At 40.5% G+C, this 21,783-nt stretch overlaps 2 protein-coding genes and 1 pseudogene across 5 annotated transcripts in view; 2 read left to right on the forward strand and 1 right to left on the reverse strand.

Annotated features, from left to right (window-relative positions):
* Positions 1 to 432: 432 nt before the first annotated feature.
* Positions 433 to 5,312, forward strand: LOC115204731 (meiosis-specific nuclear structural protein 1-like; annotated as a pseudogene).
* Positions 3,704 to 10,592, reverse strand: tex9 (testis expressed 9). Of its 3 annotated transcripts, XM_029767482.1 has the most exons (13): positions 10,504 to 10,587; positions 10,072 to 10,196; positions 9,879 to 9,942; positions 9,696 to 9,769; positions 9,548 to 9,593; positions 9,203 to 9,276; positions 8,859 to 9,025; positions 8,510 to 8,592; positions 8,246 to 8,419; positions 5,964 to 6,098; positions 5,644 to 5,778; positions 5,451 to 5,544; positions 3,704 to 3,788 (listed from the first exon to the last, which is right to left on the reverse strand). In XM_029767482.1, the coding sequence occupies exons 1-12, from the start codon at positions 10,525 to 10,527 to the stop codon at positions 5,467 to 5,469; spliced, it is 1,179 nt and encodes a 392-aa protein (XP_029623342.1). In that variant the 5' UTR covers positions 10,528 to 10,587; the 3' UTR covers positions 3,704 to 3,788; positions 5,451 to 5,466. The 3 variants fall into 3 exon arrangements, with proteins under 3 accessions (XP_029623342.1, XP_029623341.1, XP_029623343.1); XM_029767481.1 differs by lacking the exon at positions 3,704 to 3,788 and having other exon boundaries at positions 5,206 to 5,544; positions 10,504 to 10,586; XM_029767483.1 differs by lacking the exons at positions 3,704 to 3,788; positions 5,644 to 5,778 and having other exon boundaries at positions 5,206 to 5,544; positions 10,504 to 10,592.
* Positions 10,593 to 12,283: 1,691 nt separating this feature from the next.
* LOC115203106 (DNA-binding protein RFX7) overlaps positions 12,284 to 21,783 on the forward strand; it is a 45,567-nt gene continuing 36,067 nt past the window's right edge. For both annotated transcript variants that reach the window (XM_029767484.1, XM_029767485.1), the window contains exon 1: positions 12,284 to 12,730. In XM_029767484.1, the coding sequence (XP_029623344.1) occupies positions 12,597 to 12,730 (134 nt within the window). In that variant the 5' untranslated portion in view covers positions 12,284 to 12,596. The remainder of the gene's footprint in view (positions 12,731 to 21,783) is intronic.

Consider the following 21,783-nt stretch of genomic DNA (forward strand, 5'->3'; position numbering starts at 1 on the left):
ATGTATTCAGTTAACTAGACCGGGGTAGTCCTATTATTGTCCTTTTTTTATTTTTTATTCAACTACAAAATACATAGATATCCATTGTACAAACTATATTGTATTTAGATAGTTTGGAGGGGGTGTCATAGCATGGTAGAGAATTGGGACCTGTGTGTGGATGGGTAGGTGATATGTTGTCTGATGTTTGTGATTAACTATTGTGTCAATAACTTAACTGATTATTCGCAGCACCTGTACCTTAGGGAAGACAGGAGGACCAAGCGGACTTTTTAACCAATTACATTCGAGTTTATTGTTATGTACAAAAGGCACGATGTTACCAAGACGACTGGAAGCAAAACAAATGGAGCAAAGTGGCAGATGAAGATTATTACATTTTTGCCTGGTGAAACATACAAATCAACGAGAGGCTTGCAACAGCTCCACGCAATGATGGTAAATTACTTGGTTGTCGATTATGTTTTCCATGAAAATTATCTAGCTATTCAATGGTTAACGACGTTAGATAACTAGTTAATTTACCTAGCTAGCTCTGAGGTTCTCAAACTTGTTTGCGTCGGGGACCACTTTTGTGATAGCCCCCTCAGAATATCAGAACACGACTCCTACTTTACAGTGCGATATTTTCTTTTAAACAGGATACAAGCAGTTTTACTATAACTGCAGCGCACAAGTCTCGGTCACTGGGAAATAACATTTAAGGCTCTTTTGGCATCAGATAAAATGTTGCCATTTTAAAGTTTCCTGCAATTCTACACATTTTGCCTTGAGGCAGAGAGAATATTTCAGTGGTAAAGCTTAAATTACAGTGCATTATGTTCAAAACAACATTTGAGGAATGCAAGAAGAATCCAGTTGAACAAATGTATCATTGATGGAGCACTGTGGATACTATATCCCTGTGCCTCCCAGGCACATGTGCATCTGGAACCTCTTAAGGATCTGACCCTTTTTTCAATTTTTGCCAAAAATGACATACCCAAATCTAACTGCCTGTAGCTCAGGACCTGAAGCAAGGATATGCATATTATTGATACCATTTCAAAAGTTAACACTTTGAAGTTTGTGGAAATCTGAAATTAATGTAGGAGAATACAACACATTCGATCTGGTAAAAGATAACACCAACAAAAAAAAACATACGCTGATGGAATTTTGATTTTGGCCACCAGATGGCAGCAGTGTGTGTGTGTGTGTGTGTGCAAAGTTTCAGATTGATCCAGTGGAGCATTGCGATACTGCACAGTTTTGTATCAAGTCTGCCCAAATGTGCCGAATTGGTCAATTGATACATTTCAAGTACATAACTATAGAGAACATACAAAAATAATATGGTAATACAAAATTTAAGTTTACACTCCCAGAAATGTCATACATGATGGATCATTAGCTTATACACTAACTTTCACACATCTAGATGGCCGGGTGGTGTGGGTGTAGAGCCAGCAGGGGTTCAAACTTCAAACTGTAGAACCCAGTTCCTACATTTGAATATAAAAATGGATTTTATTAAACAAAACCATGCTACATTTTATCTCTGAGACCCTCAGGATGACAAATCAGAGCAAGATTGAATGCAAGTACATTATTTACCTTTCAGATGTGAATGTATCAAACCATTTGCCATGATAAGTTGTTGTGCACTCCTCAAATAGCATGGTATTTGTTCACTGTAATGGCTACTGTAAATTGGACAATGCAGTTAGATTAACAAGAATTTAAGCTTTCTGCCCATATAAGACATGTTTATGTCCTGGAAAGTTGTCTGTAACTTACGTCATGCTAATCACATTAGCGCGTTTGCTCAACCGTCCCAGTATAGGGACAACGATCCCGTAGAGGATTAAGAACATCAATAGCGATTCATGATATTACATTATATTGTATTGCACCCTCAACTTACACAGATCCCTTGTCTAAAATTGGTTGATTCTGTTGGTGCTAGTAATATTCATTAAAATGACCCCACTTTCAAAACCCCTGACCTAGCTGTTAGTGCTAAGTAAGCCAGAGTGGTACTCCAAAGTTTATTTACATTTTATTATTCCCACTGGTAGTAGCCAGTATGTATTTGCTTGATACATTGACCAAAATTAACTAATGCGGTCTTTCCTCAAGGCTTCAATGAGCCAGCGGCTCAACATGACGCACAGTCAGCAGCAGAGGGTGATCTCGGAATTGACGACAGAAGGTGCAACGAGAAGACCAGACAAAACGCATCACTAAGGACAGACAAATGCAAACCAATCTAATGAGTGAGGAGAGACTTGAAAAGAAGCGATACCTACGCAAGGTGCAAGACGAGCTGCACGAAAGCCAAATTGAGGATGCTCTCATAAGGTATGCATGCAAGGTATCACCTTCACACAGCATTCATGAAAAGCACCTGCTTAAAGGACAACTAGGCTCATCTGTGTCAGGAAAACGGGTCCTAAAAGTAATTGCTTGCTTCATCTGACTCTTACAGGCAGTGGAGGAGAGAATATACAAGGAAAAGCAACTGGAACAAGAGAGAATGGCACAAGAACTGACAGCTATGTAAAGCTTAGAGATGAAAAAATGAGGCAATATATAAAAGAGAACAGGTAAGTCCCAACATGAGGGGGTTGGCAAGGTTGACATTAAGGGTTGCCCTCCTATTGCCCGGGTCAAGTGAACTGAGCAGTCACACCTGCTCTGAGGTTGCCCCATTGGGCAGGTCATTTAAAAATAAGAAGTGAAAATAACTGAACTGCAACAAATTCTAGTAGCCTAAAACTGAAAGCCAGTCAATTTATGGCAGTTGGGCAAGTTGAGCCTGCTCTGAGATTTTTTATTTTTATTACTGATACAACAAAATACAACAAATTCCAGTACTGATCTTTATGATTCCTCCCCTATGTGTAGATGAAAGGCAGGGAATATATAGAACTGCAGCGTGTAAATAGCTAATTTACATTTTCGGGCAAGTGATCATAATCTTCGGTCAACCAAAAAATACTCCTGACTTGCCCGATGGGAAAGGGCCTTTCAGACTTTAATAAAAATCCAAGGGTTAGTGTATCAACAATAATCTGTCCATAGTTTTTGCAGGATAGATGTTTTATGTTGCTGTTAATGTTTCCTTTGTAATTTTAGTGTTGAACTCCATGAGTTGGAGAGGAAGCTCAAGTCTGCATACCTAAACCGGGAGAGGGCCGCACAGATTGCTGAAAAGGAGTCAGATATGAGACAGTGGTAAATTCATAAATGTCCTTTCCTGGGGTAGAAGGGACATCTGAGACTTGAACCAAAACAGTTGTTGGTTGTGCTTTTTGTGAATACATATTTTTCTCTGACATTAGCGTCTGGAGGCTGATATTGCTCGTAAGATGAAGAGCGAGCATGAGCAGGCCTCTGTGGAGCAGGAGAAGCAAGACCATAAGCGCTACGAGGAGGTGGTGCAGTACCAGCTGGAGCAGCAGCTGGAGGAGAACGAGCACAAGAGACAGGAGGCTTATGAGGAGTTCCTCAAGGAGAAACTCATGGTTGACGAAATCATCAGGACGATCTGAGGATCAAATGTGAGTGGACAGTGGCAGTCTGTTTTCACAAGTTGTCTAAGTTTCCTGCTTGATCAAGTGATCAGTATATAATGAAATCAAATTACCTTATTTGCAGGGAGAGGCAGTTAAGACTGGAGAAGATAACAGCCACTCAAAGGTACATAGGAGTTCAAGAGCCAGCAGACTGAGTGGAGACCGATGGAGCAGGAGAAGATGGAGGCTGAGAACAGATGCATCCTGGAATTTGCCAGTTACCAGCAGCTAAGGAGAAGAGCAGAATGGAGAAAGTCAGAGAACGAGAGCAGGCAAAAGAACACCTTCACCAGATGGTAAGAGGGAGAAAAGTCACTTAATTTGCAAAACACTTGGCTATGTTCATATTTAAGAATATATTCTAGTCTTTTTTTTGTGTACAAAGTGAGAAATTATTACAACAATATTGATGGCTGTTGAGGAATGTCTTCTAGCTCACTGAGAAGATTGAAATGGAGAGGCAGCAGCGTGACGAGATGGAGCGTGTTCATAAAGAGCTTTGTCAGGAGGAGCAAGTCGAGGCTGCAAGGCATAAACAAATCGTAAGCAAGCATATTCACATTTTATAATTTCCTAAATTTCCAAACCGCCTTTAGAGGATTCAACCCTTTTTAAACGGTTAACAGGAAGATATGGAGAAGAGAATCAGACAGAGGCTGGAGTTGCAGCAGACCTGCCAAGAGCAAATAGCCTTCAAGGAAATGCGGAGGCAGGCTGAGAAGGTGAAGGAGGCCTTCAGGCAGATGATGATGGCTGAGGACGACCGCATAGAGCAGATGAATGCCCAGAAACATCGCATGAAGCAGCTTGAGCACAAGAGGGCTGTGGAGAAACTGCTGGAGGACAGGAGACAGCAGTACCTGGCTGACAAGGTACAGTATATTGCTCTTATCATGAACCCACTTGTGCACTCTTTATCAACATCAAAGTGGTGTTATTGTAACTGAAGCTTTTCTGTTTAACACTGTTTTGTCTGCCTCAGAGGTAGTCTGTAGGTACCTTAAGGAACATTTGTTGATTGTAAGTTTGGTCTCTCTTCCCAAGGAACGTGAGGCTGAAGAAAGAGCAATGGAACAGGAGAGGGAGACATTGCGTCGACAGATCATTGAGGAGGAAAGGTAAAGACTTCTCAAACTCCATGCCACAAAACTACTGGTAAGGGAGAGGAGGTTGTCTTAGTTTTTAGTTCTACTGCAAGTGTTTTCTTTGTGTTTTTCTTTATAAACTCTGATCATTGGCTGTCCAAATTCTTAAAAAAAAAAAACTTTTGATGCAATGTTGCTCCAGCAAAATCACACTTTTGAAACTGACTGTTATTCTCTAATGTTAAGGGCATAATCTGGGAAGATGACCTTGAACACTTTGACGAGGACTTCAGAAGAAATTTCCAAAAGCGACAGGCCGACATCTTTGATGAAGAGGGCTGGAGAGATGATGAATAACCACTTTCTAAACTACACCACTAGATGGCATTATTGGGTAGATGCTGTCAAGTGTTTCTTTTGGTGTATCAAATGGTGGATTTCTTATGGCGATGGTGTACTCAAATGTATTAAGTTGCAATGACTAATTTGTATCCCACTAGCTGCATATCACAACACCATAAATCCTATCATGGGGGTGCAGCAATTTTCAGTTGAAGTCATTTGGTAATTTAAAAAAAACACAATTTCCTTTATTAGGTGAAGATACAACTCCAGTTTAAATTGATTTAACCCATTATTGTAATAAAATGTTACTTTTAAAATCCAACTGCATTACAAATATATTCTGTATAAATGAACAATGCATACATACTACATAACTTCCACACAATGTTAAAGGCCACATAATTAATGTTGTAGCTAACCATAAGAATACATTCAAGGCAAGCAAGATTGTATTACATACATTTTTCAGTATTGCTTTATGATTTCCCCCAGTCAAGAGCTTTCATGAATTCCTCTTCTGTAAATGACAACATCTTGGCAGCTTCAAAATGCATCTGCTCAAGCAAGAGAAAAAATATGTCAGTTTGATAAGGAGAAATATCAATAATGATACTGCCTTGTAATAATTACTTGCATTTAATATGAGGACTTACTTTTTGCCTTTTCAGTATATCAATCAGTTTGAGCTGTTTTTTAAAACCCACTATCAGTTCAGCTTTTTGCTTTTCCAGCTTCTTGTTTTCAGCTTTTAATGTTTCTATTGTTTTATGCTCCTGGTCTGCTGTGTCCTTTTGGAAAGGATAGACATAGACTTGTTTTATTTAACCTGGGTAATGCAACAAGTGACAGAAGCCAAATTTGAATACCAAACTCTGAACTATACTAATAGCATGGTACTATCTAGCAATACAATTTACAGTGTAAATTATGATTGATGTGATCACTAAATGCACTGATAGGTGGTTTAATTTACCTTGCTCATCTGCTTGAGCTTGGTCAGTTGTGTCTTGGACCTCTCAACTTCCTCCAAGGCTCTGTTCAGTCTTACCTCTATGGCACTGTGATTGGTTGCTGCCTGTTTTTGTGCTCTCTTCAAACCCTCGATTTCCTTTGTTAAACACACAGAGGGGGACAAGCTAACTCAGTAAAAGCATTTTGTGTAATGTTTTTATAGCGCACTAACACACATTTTCAAAAGCACTGTAATGATAATGGTAATATTTGGTTAGATATCTACAAAAACTGACTGTCATCACAGTTACTTATTAACTTTATATTTCAGAAATGAAACGCTAATAGTTCATTTAAACCGATAATTGTTGTGACTAAGCAATCGGAAGCCATCAACCATTCATTCTTCTTTTCTTTGGGAGTGGACATACACTAAGTGTACAAAACATTTTGGAACGCCTGCTCTTTCCATGACAGACTGACCAGGTCCCTTGCTTTTTTTCAATCTTTACTAACGACATGCCACTGGCTTTGAGTAAGGCCAGTGTGTCTATGTATGCGGATGACTCAACACTATACACGTCAGCTACTACAACGACTGAAATGACTGCAATACTTAAAGAGCTGCAGTTAGTTTCAGAATGGGTAGCAAGGAATAAGCTAGTGCTAAATATTTCCAAAACTAAAAGCATTGTATTTGGGACAAATCATTCACTAAACCCTAAACCTCAACTACGTCTCATAATGAATAATGTGGAAATTGAGCAAGTTGAGGTGACTAAACTGCTTGGAGTAACCCTGGATTGTAAACTGTCATGGTCAAAACATATTGATACAACAGTAGCTAAGATGGGGGGGGGGGGGTGTCTGTCTATAATAAAGCGTTGCTCTGCCTTCGTAACAACACTATCAACAAGGCAGGTCATACAGGCACTAGTTTTGTTGCACCTAGACTACTGTTCAGTAGTGTGATCAGGTGCCACAAAAAGGGACTTGGGAATATTGCAGTTGGCTTAGAACAGGGCAGCACGGCTGGTCCTTAAAAGTACACGGAAAGCTAACATTAATGACATGCATGTCAATCTCTCATGGCTCAAAGTGGAAGAGAGATTGACTTCATCATTAGTTGTTTTTGTAAGAGGTGTTGACAACCTCAATGTACCAAGCTGTTCGTTTAAAATACTAGCACACAGCTCAGACACTCATGCCACCAGAGGTCTCTTCACTGTCCCCAAGTCCAGAACAGACTTTGGAAGGCGCACAGTACTACATAGAGCCATGACTACATGGAACTCAATTCCACATCAGGTAACTGATGCAAGCAGTAGAATCAGATTTAAAAAGCATGTAAAAATACACCTTATGGAACAACGGGGACTGTGAAGAGACACACAAAGGTACAGACACTTGCATACACACACATTGTGATATTGTTGTATTGAACATTTTGTGTTGTGGATATGTGGTGGTGTAGGGATGTTATATGATGTACTGTTTTATCTTTAGCTCATTCAGTACAAACATAGTACACTGTTTTATCTTTTGTTTTATATGTAATGTAGGTGCTTTGGTGTGTTTGGACCCCAGGAATAGTAGCTGCTGCCTTGGCAACAGCTAATGTGGATTCATAATAAATACAATACAAAAATACCAGGTGACTCCAGGTGAAATGGTCCACCAGCCAATGCATATCCAGCCACCTTGACACAACTGTGGGAAGCATTGGAATCAACATGGGCCAGCATCCCTGTAGAACGCTTTCGACACCTTGTAGAGTCCATGCCCTGACGAGTTGAGGCGATTCTGATGGCAAAAGGTGGTGCAATGCAATAGTAGGAAGGTGTTCCTAATGTTTTGTACACTCAGTGTGTGTCTCTGTGATCCCTCCCAGTGGGAAATATTATACAACCATGTTTTACTCCACCCCTAGTCAAGGCGAGGGCAATTTCGCTGGGGGATTTCTCTGAATTCCAAAGATATCTGTCACATGAGCGCCGCACTATCGCCAGCTGCAGGAGAGGTTCACCTTACAGGCTGATCATGTTAATGAGGACATGCCAGGCATTCCCCTGCTGAGGGGTTGATTTCATCCTTCATTAACAACCTTGTCTAAGCTGTATAACGTCCCCCTCCCCATTCAGCAATAAGACATTAACAGCTATCTCAACTGCTGTCTACACACGTCTAGGTTTCTCAGTCACTGTTCATGGACTTTCATGGTTACAATATGTGCTGTTTAATATTACCAAAATGACTAACTTGAAAGAGAATCAATGTAATAACGGTTTTATCCTTGACACCAACCTTCTGTAGAGCAGTTACTTGTTGCTGGAGCCCATCACCTTTTCTGTTTGACTCCTCCGCTAAAGCTCTGTGTTTCTCTATCTGGGTTTGCTGAATGTTTGCAGTCTTCTGTAGTCTAGCTCGATCCTCCTCCACCTCCTTTATGTTAGTGCTTAAACTACTGTTTGTATCATCCTAGAACAAATAAATGTTTTATACTTGTTTCAATGTTACATTTTACTCAAAAATATACCTAATTTCCATCTCTCATATTTCTATCATTACCTTTTTGTTGCACTCATATGATAGCCGGTTAAATTCTTCTTGCATTACACAAAGTTTTGCTTTGAGAAAACGGATTTGAGCATCTAAAACACAGCACACACAAAAATATTATACTATAGTTACATAAAGAATTACATAATTTTTAGGATATGCGAGTTGATATCATTTTAAGGATATGCGAGAAGCTCAAACTAAGAAGGCTGAAACAATTGATATTCTGGAACTCTAATAAATAACGTATTTTTTTGTAATTAATGTTTTTGCAAAGATCCATTCTTGTGCTCCAGATGTGATATTGTGAATGTGTGAGAAAGCCACAGAAAGTGTAATAAATGAAATCAGAATTCACCTGATCCCATCTCATCCCCAACACTGGGCATGATGTCTTCCATAAGATTGTCATGAGTATCTCCATCATCCAGCTTCCCCTCAATGCTACGTATTGTTTTAGCCAAGGAAAAATCCACAAAATCTTCAAGAACCGCAACATCCTCAACTGCAGCTGCCTTTGTTGTTCTGAAATAAAATAACAAATTAACAAAATACAACTCAAACAAAAAGTTGAAAAAGTCATATACATAAGAAACTGATATCCACAATGCTGGACACTCATTAAGCCATAACCTTTTACAATCTTCCAATGTTTCAAATAGATATTTGTGTGAACGTTTGTGATAAGGATAACATTCTTACTGTGCTTTTCTCTGGTTTCCAGGAGGTCTGTTTTGTGAATTGGATTTTGATGTGACCCTTTTCTTTGTCATTACCTGAGCAATGGAAATATGATTTAGGGAGAATTTCAATTGCATTTCCTTGATTCCTCGCCTTCTTCTCAAGACCCATTGGATGAGAAGGTCAGAGGTTCCTCCCCTCTGACCTTCTCATCCAATGGGTTTTGAAAAGGCGGTGAGGGGAGAGGACGGGAGGAATCAAGGAAATTAAATTGAGATTCCTCCCCAGTTTTACTAACTGATTGCATTACCTTTGCGTCTCTGAGATGTTACATTTTTACCTATCAAACTGAATTGAATACTGCACCTTAGTAGTGGGCTTCATAACTGAAGATTCCAGCATGTTCACATTCCTACAGACAAATACATTTGTATTATAGGCTGTTCTCATATATTCTTATCCAGTCTACTACACTGAAATGCTATACATTTAGAGCAATGCAATATTTTATTACTTGAAATCCTCCTCCTCGATGTCAACATCAAGGTGGAAAGAGATTGGCTTTGACAAGACTTCATTTTGGTCACTCTGAAAAAAAAGAAAAAATGTTTAAATAAAACAAATATGTCTAAAAATGAATGTTTTATGTTGTTCTGAAGAGTGTCAATTGGTCAGGTAGCTATCTTAAACCACTTACCATAACCTGTTCTGCTTGCCTTACTAGTTCGGCTGTTTTTGCCTCCAGCTCTGCATTTATACGTCTGGAATGGGAGAAATATTATTTATTTTATTGCTATAGCCATCTGGTTACATCATCTCATATGATACAGTCTACATTGACTCAATAGATGTTTGGCAATGGGCACAGATGTTTGGGCAAGGAACCTTACTTGTATTCCTCCTCTTTAGCAAGTAGGTCTATCGTGGATGGTTTCTTTGAGGGGACAGAGGCTGGACGTCTCACAGATTTTCCTCCTTGAGACCTTTCTGCCTTGGATGACATGGATCTTTTGGTCTAAATAAACACATGTAGTAAGTTAGGTAGCTAATTACAAATATAGTAGTTGTTGGTTATTTTAGTCAACAGGCATATAACATTTCAAAGGAACAACGCTTTCGTTGAACTATAATATAGTTTTAGCTAGCATGCTAACTATCTAGCTAGCAGTTAGCTAATTTAGATCTTAAACAGCGATATAGCTAGGACACATAAAGGTGGCAATAGCTAGTTAGTTCTTGTATTTAACTTGTGAATGGGTTTGTTAACGTTTTTTAGCAGTATAATACTGTAGCTAGTTGTTTGAAACAATACATTGACTCACCTCAGGGATTCTTCTTTCAGACATTTTGTTGTGCAGAATCTGGCGGTTGGCGTTGCGGTTGCCTAGCAACAAGTCGTGGCTAAATGTTTTTCTCCGCTGTGCAAACAAATGCGGAGGAACACGCACTTCTGCTGTGTGAGTCGCTGTTTTCCACAATCTTGACTTTGATACATTTAGCAAAATGATGATGTTAGGGCCCATTGTGGACTAATGAACACAATTCATTTGAGTTGTTTGCTAAACATAAAATGTGAAAAGCTGAAATGTGCAAATGTGTAGGGGGACAGCCTTTACTATGGCTAACATATTCGCTACATGTCTATACATGGAGCATAATGTCATTGACATATTTATGTGTTTACCATTGATTGTAAATAATTTCATTTGAATGAAATAGAAATGTCTAACTGTTATCTTACAAACTCATTGGATTATTGAAGACCACGTCCATAGTACTGCTCATTCATACATTTTTATAAAGCATTTTTACTGTGGGCATTTGAGCCAAATTTTGCCATTAGGCACACAGTACTTAACTGCTCACCACCGCTGTGTAAACCCCCCCACACGTTATTCTTCATTCGTGCACTCTGCGCCTGCGCCGCCGATGCTTGACAGCAGCAGCAGGAGTAGCAGCATCACATTACCGTTCTCCTAGCAGTAGGATATTATGCTGGCAGAACGATCGCTCATTCTTTTCTTCAAAATAAGAGTTCCCCTGCAAAGACATGCTAAACTGTGAATATATATTTTTTTTACTGGTATGTTGAAAGCTATTCTTTTGGCTATATTTAAAGAAATTGTGACACCTTACTCCACCCACTCCTTTCACTGCAACTCAATACATGGTGGGATACATATTGGCTTGTAGAGAGAACTTTTATACCTGTCTCAGGTACAAAAAAAAGTACAAAAAAACAACAAAAAAATAACAAACAAAAAAAATGCATGAAATGAAATGTATGCATTCACTACTGTAAGTCGCTCTGGATAAGAGCGTCTGCTAAATGACTAAAATGTAAATGTAGCTAAAGTGGGGTTGGAAATACTCAGTAGGGTGTAGTTTTGGAGGGTGACTGTGTCGCACGGCCTGCTGCAGGCTTTTCACTCCGCTCCTACATAGCCCCCAATGCAATATACTGTAATAGACTGTTCATGGGATATATATTCGCTTGTAGAGAGAGAGAACAAGGACAGGAAAATATATATATATATATATATATATATATATATATATATATATATATATATATATATATATATATAATCAAGGCTACATTGTTCGCTAATACAGGACTAGTAAATGCCCAGTGCACTACTTTTGGGATTTTAAAATTGTAATGAAATATTATTCCAATTTTTCAGTGGGTGCTGCAGCACCTACTTCCTATGTATGTACAACACAGTCCCACTCCAAAACTAACCATATTTGGTTAATAGAGACACTACTGAGTATTTCCCATCCCACTTTAGCTGAGACAGATAGAAAAGTTCTCTCTACAAGCCAATATGTTTCCCATGTACAATCTATTACAGTATATTGCTATGGAGGGGACGGCGTGAAAAGCCAGCAGTAGGCCATGGCGACACAGTCCCCCTCCAAAACTACACATATTTGGTTAGTAGAGGCAAAAAAATGTTTAAAAGTAAACATCTTTTGAATGAGTTATCCACATTGCAAAGTTTTGAAATGCGGGCTTTTATTTAGAAGGTTTCTTCATTAACATACAAAGTGACACTGTTCGTGCTGCTGGCAGAATACTAGTTAGCATCACAAACACTTCCACCACTAGTGTTTGCAAACGCACGGGTCGTCCCCAAAGGCTGCGACGGAATCCTGGTGAAAGCGTGCATTTTGGATTCCTCTGTACTTTTTTTTTTTTTTTTTTAATATGTCTGTGCATGGTGTTCGAAATTAACTGTCTAACCATGTATTCCCGGCACCGTTTCTACCTTGGAACTGAGGCCACGTATATCGCAAATGAGAACGGGTGGGTCCGTAATGTACAGTAGGAAAATAACTGCTTTCTCAAGGTCCAGGTTGGGGCCTGTATGTTAAAGATCCCTTTCCTCCCATCCTGAATCTCATTGTGATGACTGAGGATCAACAACAACATGATCAGCTCCCGAAGCTGGGCTCTGGAATAAGCACCTTACCATCCCTAGTTCCTGGACTGCAAGGGACTGAGGCCAGTGCGTTGCAGCTCAAAATAAAGAATTCCATCTGGTAAGAGGACCATTAGCTAACATTGTGCTACTTTGATTGCTAGCTTAGTGAACATACATTAGTTGAGCCAGCTCCATATGTTTTGACATTATAGTGTGGCTACATCTAGCTAGCTAGCCCAGATATTTAATTAGCCAGCTCATTATTAACTTGCAGCTACTGAGTGTGTTGCCTCCTTAGCCCCATTTTCATAAAGGTAAACATGTCAACCTTTGTGATTGGCGTTGACAATATGACACTTATTTCAGTTTTTCGTGACTTTCCTGTTACCAAGAGCTAATATTGTTTACTATAAATTGTCGGACACATCTTCATGACATTAGCAGCAAGTTATCGCTGCCTTTTTATTTGTGGTGGACAGGTCTCGACTAAAACGGTAAAAATGGGTGAATATTAACAACCCGGGTGCTGCAAGAAACCTCGCGGTTGGTAACAAACATTAGCGAGCTGGGCCACTGAGGTGTACATATGGGCTGGACTTGTGCAAGGTTTCCGTATCCTCATTACTGCTCGCACTCTAGCCAATTTGCGTAATTTCGGGAAAACAGAATAGTATGTAGCTAGTACGCTTGCCCGCGTTATAACGAAGTTAGTTTATGGGAGAAAGTGCAGGCGTGCACAACTGGCTAACTGGGTTGAAAACCACAGTCGTTGTTTTTTTGCATGTCTCGACATATATTTCAAGTCCATGGCGGCATAAATGGCTATGGTAATAATAGCACAGCCTGCCCTGCACCTTAGCATGTCTTCATACATAATAATGACCTGCATGTTGTATCAATACAAACCTATAAAATATTATTCGGCTACATTCATCATTAATCTCTTCACATATCTGTAGGTAAAGATTGTTGCACTCATTCCTCAGTCATCTTCCAGAATTATATGCTCAATTTGCACACTGAATAATATGGTGATTTTACTTTTATGCACGTTTCACCTGTTGTCTTAACCTTTGGTTTCATATAGAAACTCCCTACATGAATTATGAAGTATCATAAGGAACCATAATATGTTAATAGATGTGGTTTTCTTTTTGCATTTGAACTGTTGTTGACTGATGTTTCAGATAATCAGACTTAAATGTTCATTGTCTAACTTTGTGCACCACATAAAGGGTGGTATAATCATTCAGAACCGACTTGTGATTTGTCTTGGTTGCAATATTGTGTAAATAGCTTTAGATTATATATAGTGACATGTCAGGAACTGAAGCACACAGACTGTTTGTCTGTCAAATTACAACATTGGGAAAGTCATGACTGGCACTTTTTTATAACATTTTATAATATAATGGGCATCATATGAAAAATATAGAACCACTTAGGTAACATGTAACCTTAGCCTAGTCATAAATTGCAAAATGCCACCACCTAGGCTTATGTTAATCATCGGAAAATACGCTACAGTATATTTGTTGATTTTCTGCACAGTAATCTGCTGTAAAGCCGGTGTCCCCCGGTGCTGACCTTAAACCAGTATGAAGGAATGCGGCTCTGGATGACATGGATCCATACGTGGAATGTCAATACATTGACTTGACGTTTTATGGTCAACATCAGAAATTGTTATGGAATAGGCCAAATGCATTTAAAACATGGAAATATTTGTTTTGCGTCTTCCTTTTTTATTACAGGGGAAGTGTTGGAACTGCCTTTATGAGATGACAAACTAATGTAGTAGTATTTTGAAATACCATGGAAGATTTTGTAATGGCCATTTCCATGTTATAGGACCCATGAGCACCAACATGTGAAGTTCATAGGAGCACATCAAATGTGGTGTCAAATGAAGGTTGAGTCTATATATTTTTAATTAAGGCATATAGCTTTTTTAAAAACTATTTTCCATCCTAAATTTAGGAATAAGCAATGCCTTTGATTTCAGGTCAAACAAAGGGGTCTTAGAAAACATGTATTTCTATTTTATTTATTTTTTACCTTTATTTAACTAGGCAAGTCATTTAAGAACAAATTCTTATTTACAATGATGGCCTACCCAGGCCAAACCTTCCCCTAACCCGGGTGTCTGCCATAAGTCTTTAAAAGCTATTAGAATAACAGTAAAACACAATATTGTTAAAGTTACGACCCTTGCCAACTAATAGCAACATTTTGTATTTAATTTTGCTGAAATTATTTGCCTTCTGTAAGTTTAAGAAATATTGCCTAGTGACTTGTCATTCTTTTACAAAAAAAACCACACATATTTAAAATGTCATTCTGTTACAAAATCTGTAACAGAATGACTGAAAAATCAATAACAGAATGACTGCAATTGAACTGGCTACAATGGGAAATGATAGTAGTCACAAACCACAGACCTGCTACTGTCCTTCCGTCCACTGGCGGACTTATGTTCAGCTCATAATTGTGAAAAGTCTAGACAACCCCTCTCTCTTTCACTCCAGTTAATGTCATCTCTCCTGGCTCTTACTGACACCTACATAATGAGCCCCCTCTGTTTCCATTTACTGTAACCAGCGTCCTCAACCACTGAGCACCGGACGTGCATGAACGTTGAAAAGTAGATGAATTTTAGACATCTGTTTTTTCACAAGTTTAGACCGCACATTGCAGTACAGTAAAGGAAAGTCGAGTCTATATCAATACAAAACAGCCCTGTACAGAGATTAAAGCATACTAGAGTACAGTATAATGTACTGAACTCTACTCTACTTTACTGTGCTCTACTATGATGTCCAAACTTGAGACTTATATGATTTGTTCAGATTTCGTCTGGTTCGTACCAACCAAATGTGGTCTTGTTTGGGGGGAGCATATTGGCTATTATTCAAATATGGAAAATAATACCCAAACATGCGAAGGAGGATATTGTATTTTTATACCTTTTTGTCTACCTGTTCAAGATGCATCGCAATGAATACATCACATATCCATAATTATTAGGGATGTGCATCTTTCCGTTTCAAGACGAGTCGATACACTATATATACAAAAGTATCAAGATACGTATGTGGACTAGAGGTCGACCGATTAATCAGAATGGCCGATTTCAAGTTTTCATAACAATCGGAAATCGTTATTTTTTTTATGCCGATTTTTATATTTTTTATTTATTTTTAAATATTGTTTTTCTTTTTTTAGACCTTTATTTAACTAGGCAAGTAAGTTAAGAACACATTCTTATTTTCAATAACGGGCTAGGAACGGTGGGTTAAAAAGCACAATCGTTGCGCGACTGTACCTAACCATAAACATCGATGCCTTTCTTAAAATCAATACACAAAAGTATATATTTTTAAACCTGCATATTTAGCTAAAAGAAATCCAGGTTAGCAGGCAATATTAACCAGGTGAAATTGGCATTTTGCGTTCATTGCACTCAGTCAGGGTATATGCAGCACTTTGGGCCGCCTGGCTCATTGCGAACTAATTTGCCAGAATTTTACGTAATTATGACATAACGTTGAAGGTTGTGCAGTGTAACAGGAATATTAAGACTTAGGGATGCCACCCGTTAGATAAAATACGGAACGGTTCCGTATTTCACTGACAAGAAAAACGTTTTGTTTTCGAGATGATAGTTTCCGGATTCGACCAAATTATTGACCTAAGGCTCGTATTTCTGTGTGTTATAATTAAGTCTATGGGGGGGAAAAAGTATTATTTACCTCAAATCTGAAATCCTCAACAGAAGCTAGCCAGAGGTTAGCCAGTTCACTGTTAGCCACTGGCTAACGTTGGAGTTCAGCTAGCCACGGTTAGCGGTCATCAGCTATCCCTTAGCTCGAAAAGCTATCGCCAGTTTTGTACTTGTTCTCAACTTGCCTACCTGGTTAAATAAAGGTGAAATAAAATAAATAAATAAAATAAATAAATTCCGGAGCTAGCCAGCTGAAGAGTTCCATCAGCCACTCCTGGGCTACAATCACCTATCCGGACCCGTTTTACTGCTGATGCGGAGCCCCATCCGGCCTTCACGACTGGACTACCGACGTTATCTGCCCGAGGGAGTTATCCAGCTGGCTCCTCCGTCGTGACGTAACCTGAACGCCCATCTGCAGCCTGCTAATCGTTAGCTGTCTTATCGGCTGCTATCGGATTAGGTCTATCGGACAATTTTCTTGGGCCACTATAACTATTTTGCCAATTGGACTGGTACCCCTTACCACACGGAACCCCACTAATCTACAGACGGAAACGCACGAGGTGGCTAAATACAGACCTCCCTCCATCTTCTGCCAGCTTGCTACCTATGATCCGGCTAGCTGTCTGAATCTCATGGGACGCTTATGATCACTCGGCTAAGCATGCCTCTCCTTAATGTCAATATGCCTTGTCCATTGCTGTTTTGGTTAGTGTTTAATGGCTTATTTCACTGTAGAGCCTCTAGCCCTACTCATTATACCTTATCCAACCTTTCAGTTCCACCACCTACACATGCTATGACATCTTCTGGTTTCAATGATGTTTCTAGAGACTGTCTCTCTCATCATCACTCAATGCCTAGGTTTACCTCCACTGCATTCACATCCTACCATACCTTTGTCTCTACATTATACCTTGAAGCTATTTTATTGCCCCCAGAAACCTGCTCCTTTTACTCTCTATTCTGGATGTCATAGAAGATCAGCTTTTAGCCGTACCCTTATCCTTCTCCTCCTCTGTTCCTCTGGTGATGTAGAGGTGGATCCAGGCCCTGCAGTGCCGAGCTCCACTCCTATTCCTCAGGCGCTCTCTTTTGATGACTTCTGTAACCGTAATAGCCTTGGTTTCATGCATGTTAACGTTAGAAGCCTTCTCCCTAAGTTTGTTTTATTCACTGCTTTAGCACACTCTGCCAACCTGGATGTCCTCGCCGTGTCTGAATCCTGGCTTAGGAAGTCCACCAAAAACGCTGAAATCTTCATCCCTAACTACAACATTTTCAGACAAGATAGAACGGCCAAAGGGGGCGGTGTTGCAATCTACTGCAGAGATAGCCTGCAGAGTTCTGTCCTACTATCCAGGTCTGTACCCAAACAATTTGAACTTCTACTTTTAAAAATCCATGTCTCTAAAAACAAGTCTCTCACCGTTGCCGCCTGCTATAGACCACCCTCTGCCCCCAGCTGTGCTCTGGACACCATATGTGAACTGATTGCCCCCCCCATCTATCTTCAGAGCTCGTGCTGCTAGGTGACCTACACTGGGACATGCTTAACACCCCAGCCATCCTACAATCTAAGCTTGATGCCCTCAATCTCGCACAAATTATCAATGAACCTACCAGGTACCACCCCAAAGCCATAAACACGGGCACCCTCATAGATATCATTTTAACCAACTTGCCCTCTAAATACACCTCTGCTGTTTTCAACCAAGATCTCACCGATCATTGCCTGCATCCGGTCAGCGGTCAAATGACCTCCACTCATCACTGTCAAATGCTCCCTGAAACATTTCAGTGAGCAAGCCTTTCTAATCGACCTGGCCCAGGTATCCTGGAAGGATATTGACCTCATCCCTTGAGTAGAGGATGCCTGTTTTTTTTTTTTTTAAATGCCTTCCTCACCATCTTAAATAAGCATGCCCCATTCAAGAAATTTAGAACCAGAAACAGATATAGCCCTTTGTTCTCTCCAGACCTGACTGCCCTTAACCAACACAAAAACATCCTGTGGCGTTCTGCATTGGCATCGAACAGTCCCCGTGATATGCAACTTTTCAGGGAAGTTAGAAACCAATATACACAGGCAGTTAGAAAAGCCAAGGCCAGCTTTTTCAAGCAGAAATTTGCTTCCTGCAACACAAACTCCAAAAAGTTCTGGGACACTGTAAAGTCCATGGAGAATAAGAACACCTCCTCCCCGCTACCCACTGCACTGAGGATAGGAAACTCTGTCACCTCCGATAAATCCACTATAATTGAGAATTTCAATAAGTATTTTTCTACGGCTGGCCATGCTTTCCACCTGGCTACCCCTACTGCGGTCAACAGCACTGCACCCCCCACAGCTACTCACCCAAGCCTTCCCCATTTCTCCTTCTGCCAAATCCAATCAGCTGATGTTCTGAAAGAGCTGCACAATCTGGACCCCTACAAATCAGCCATGCTAGACAATCTGGACCCTTTCTTTCTAAAAGTATCTGCCGAAATGGTTGCAACCCCTATTACTAGCCTGTTCAACCTCTTTCGTGTCGTCTGAGATTCCAAAAGATTGGAAAGCAGCTGCTGTCATCCCCCTCTTCAAAGGAGGGGACACTCTTGACCCAAACTGCTACAGACCTATATCTATCCTACCCTGCCTTTCTAAGGTCTTCGAAAGCCAAGTCAACAAACAAATTACCGACCATTTCGAATCCCACCGCACCTTCTCCGCTATGCAATCTGGTTTCAGAGCTGGTCATGGGTGCACCTCAGCCACGCTCAAGGTCCTAAACGATATCGTAACCACCATCGATAAGAAACAATACTGTGCTGCTGTATTCATTGACCTGGCCAAGGCTTTCGACTCTGTCAATCACCACTTCCTCATCAGCAGACTCAATAGCCTTGGTTTCTCAAATGATTGCCTCGCCTGGTTCACCAACTACTTCTCTGATAGAGTTCAATGTGTCAAATCGGAGGGCCTGTTGTCCGGGCCTCTGGAAGTCTCTATGGGGGTGCCACAGGGTTCAATTCTTGGGCCAACTCTTTTCTCTGTATACATCAATGATGTCACTCTTGCTGCTGGTGAGTCTCTGATCCACCTCTACGCAGACGACACCATTCGGTATACTTCTGGCCCTTCATTGGACACTGTGTTAACTAATCTCCAGACGAGCTTCAATGCCATACAACTCTCCTTCCGTGGCCTCCAACTGCTCTTAAATACAAGTAAAACTAAATGCATGCTCTTCAACCGATCGCTGTCCGCACCTGCCCGCCCGTCCAGCATCACTACTCTGGACGGTTCTTACTTAGAATATGTGGACAAATACCTGGGTGTCTGGTTAGACTGTGAACTCTCCTTCCAGACTCACATTAAGCATCTCCAATCCAAAATTAAATCTAGAATCGGCTTCCTATATCGCAACAAAGCATCCTTCACTCATGCTGCCAAACATACCCTCGTAAAACTGACCATCCTACCTATCCTCGACTTCGGCGATGTCATTTACAAAATAGCCTCCAATACCCTGCTCAATAAACTGGATGCAGTCTATCACAGTGCAATCCGTTTTGTCACCAAAGCCCCATATACTACCCACCACTGCGACCTGTACGCTCTCGTTGGCTGGCCCTCGCTTCATACTCGTCGCCAAACCCACTAGCTCCAGGTCATCTACAAGACCCTGCTAGGTAAAGTCCCCCCTTATCTCAGCTCACTGGTCACCATAGCAGCACCCACCTGTAGCACGTGCTCCAGCAGGTATATCTCTCTGGTCACCCCCAAAGCCAATTCCTCCTTTGGCCGTCTCTCCTTCCAGTTCTCCGCTGCCAATAACTGGAACGAGCTACAAAAATCTCTGAAACTGTATACACTTATCTCCCTCACTAGCTTTAAGCACCAGCTGTCAGAGCAGCTCACAGATCACTGCACCTGTACATAGCCCATCTATAATTTAGCCCAAACAACTACCTCTTCCCCTACTGTATTTATTTTTGTCCTTTGCACCCCATTATTTATATTTCTACTTTGCACTTTCTTCCACTACAAATCTACCATTCCAGTGTTTTACTTGCTATATTGTATTTACTTTGTCACCATGGCCTTTTTTGCCTTTACCTCCCTTATCTCACCTCATTTGCTCACATTGTATATAGACTTATTTTTCTACTGTATTATTGACTGATGTTTGTTTTACTCCATGTGTAACTGTGTTGTTGTATGTGTCGAACTGCTTTGCTTTATCTTGGCCAGGTCGCAGTTGTAAATGAGAACTTGTTCTCAACTAGCCTACCTGGTTAAATAAAGGTGGAAAATCATAAATAGTCGACCTCTAATGTGGACACCCCTTCAAATTAGTGGATTTGGCTATTTCAGCCACACCCGTTGCTGCCAGGTGTATAAAATCGAGCACACAGCCATGCAATCTCCATAGAAAAACATTGGCAGTAGAATGGCCTTACTGAAGAGCTCAGTGACTTTCAACGTGACACTGTCATAGGATGCCACCTTTCCAACAAGTCAGTTCGTCAAATTTCTGCCCTGCTAAAGCTGCCCCGGTCAACTGTGAATTACTGTTATTGTGAAGTGGAAATGTTTAGAAGCAACAACGGCACAGCCGCCAAGTGGTAGGCCACACAAGCTCACAGAACAGGTTCAGAATAGGCCCCTTAGTTCCAGTGAAGGGAAATCTTAACGCTACTGCATACAATGACATTATAGACAATTCTGTGCTTCCAACTTTGTGGCAGCAGTTTGGGGAAGGCCCTTTCCTCTTTCAGCATGACAATTCCCTTGTGCACAAGGCGAAGTCTACAGTCGTGGCCAAAAGTTTTGAGAATGACACAAATTAAATTTTCACAAAGTTTGCTGCTTCAGTGTCTTTAGATATTTTTGTCAGATGTTACTATGGAATACTGAAGTATAATTACAAGTGTCAAAGGCTTTTATTGACAATTACATGAAGTTGATGCAAAGAGTCAATATTTGCGCTGTTGACCCTTCTTTTTCAAGACCGCTGCAACGCCCTGGCATGCTGTCAATTAACTTCTGGGCCACATCCTGACTGATGGCAGCCCATTCTTGCATAATCAATGCTTGGAGTTTGTCAGAATTTGTGGGTTTTTGTTTGTCCACCCCCACCTCTTGAGGATTGACCACAAGTTCTCAATGGGATTAAGTTCTGGGGAGTTTCCTGGCCATGGACCCAAAATATCGATGTTTTGTTCCCCTTATGGCAAGGTGCTCCATCATGCTTGAAAAGGCATTGTTCGTCACCAAACTGTTCCTGGATGTTTGGGAGAAGTTGCTCTCGGAGGATGTGTTGGTACCATTCTATATTCATGGGTGTGTTCTTAGGCAAAATTGTGAGTGAGCCCACTCCCTTGGCTGAGAAGCAACCCCACACATGAATGGTCTCAGGATGCTTTACTGTTGGCATGACACAGGACTGATGGTA

The sequence above is a fragment of the Salmo trutta genome, chromosome 12 (genome assembly GCF_901001165.1).
Source record: "Salmo trutta chromosome 12, fSalTru1.1, whole genome shotgun sequence".
In the NCBI taxonomy this organism is placed as follows: Eukaryota; Metazoa; Chordata; class Actinopteri; order Salmoniformes; family Salmonidae; genus Salmo; species Salmo trutta.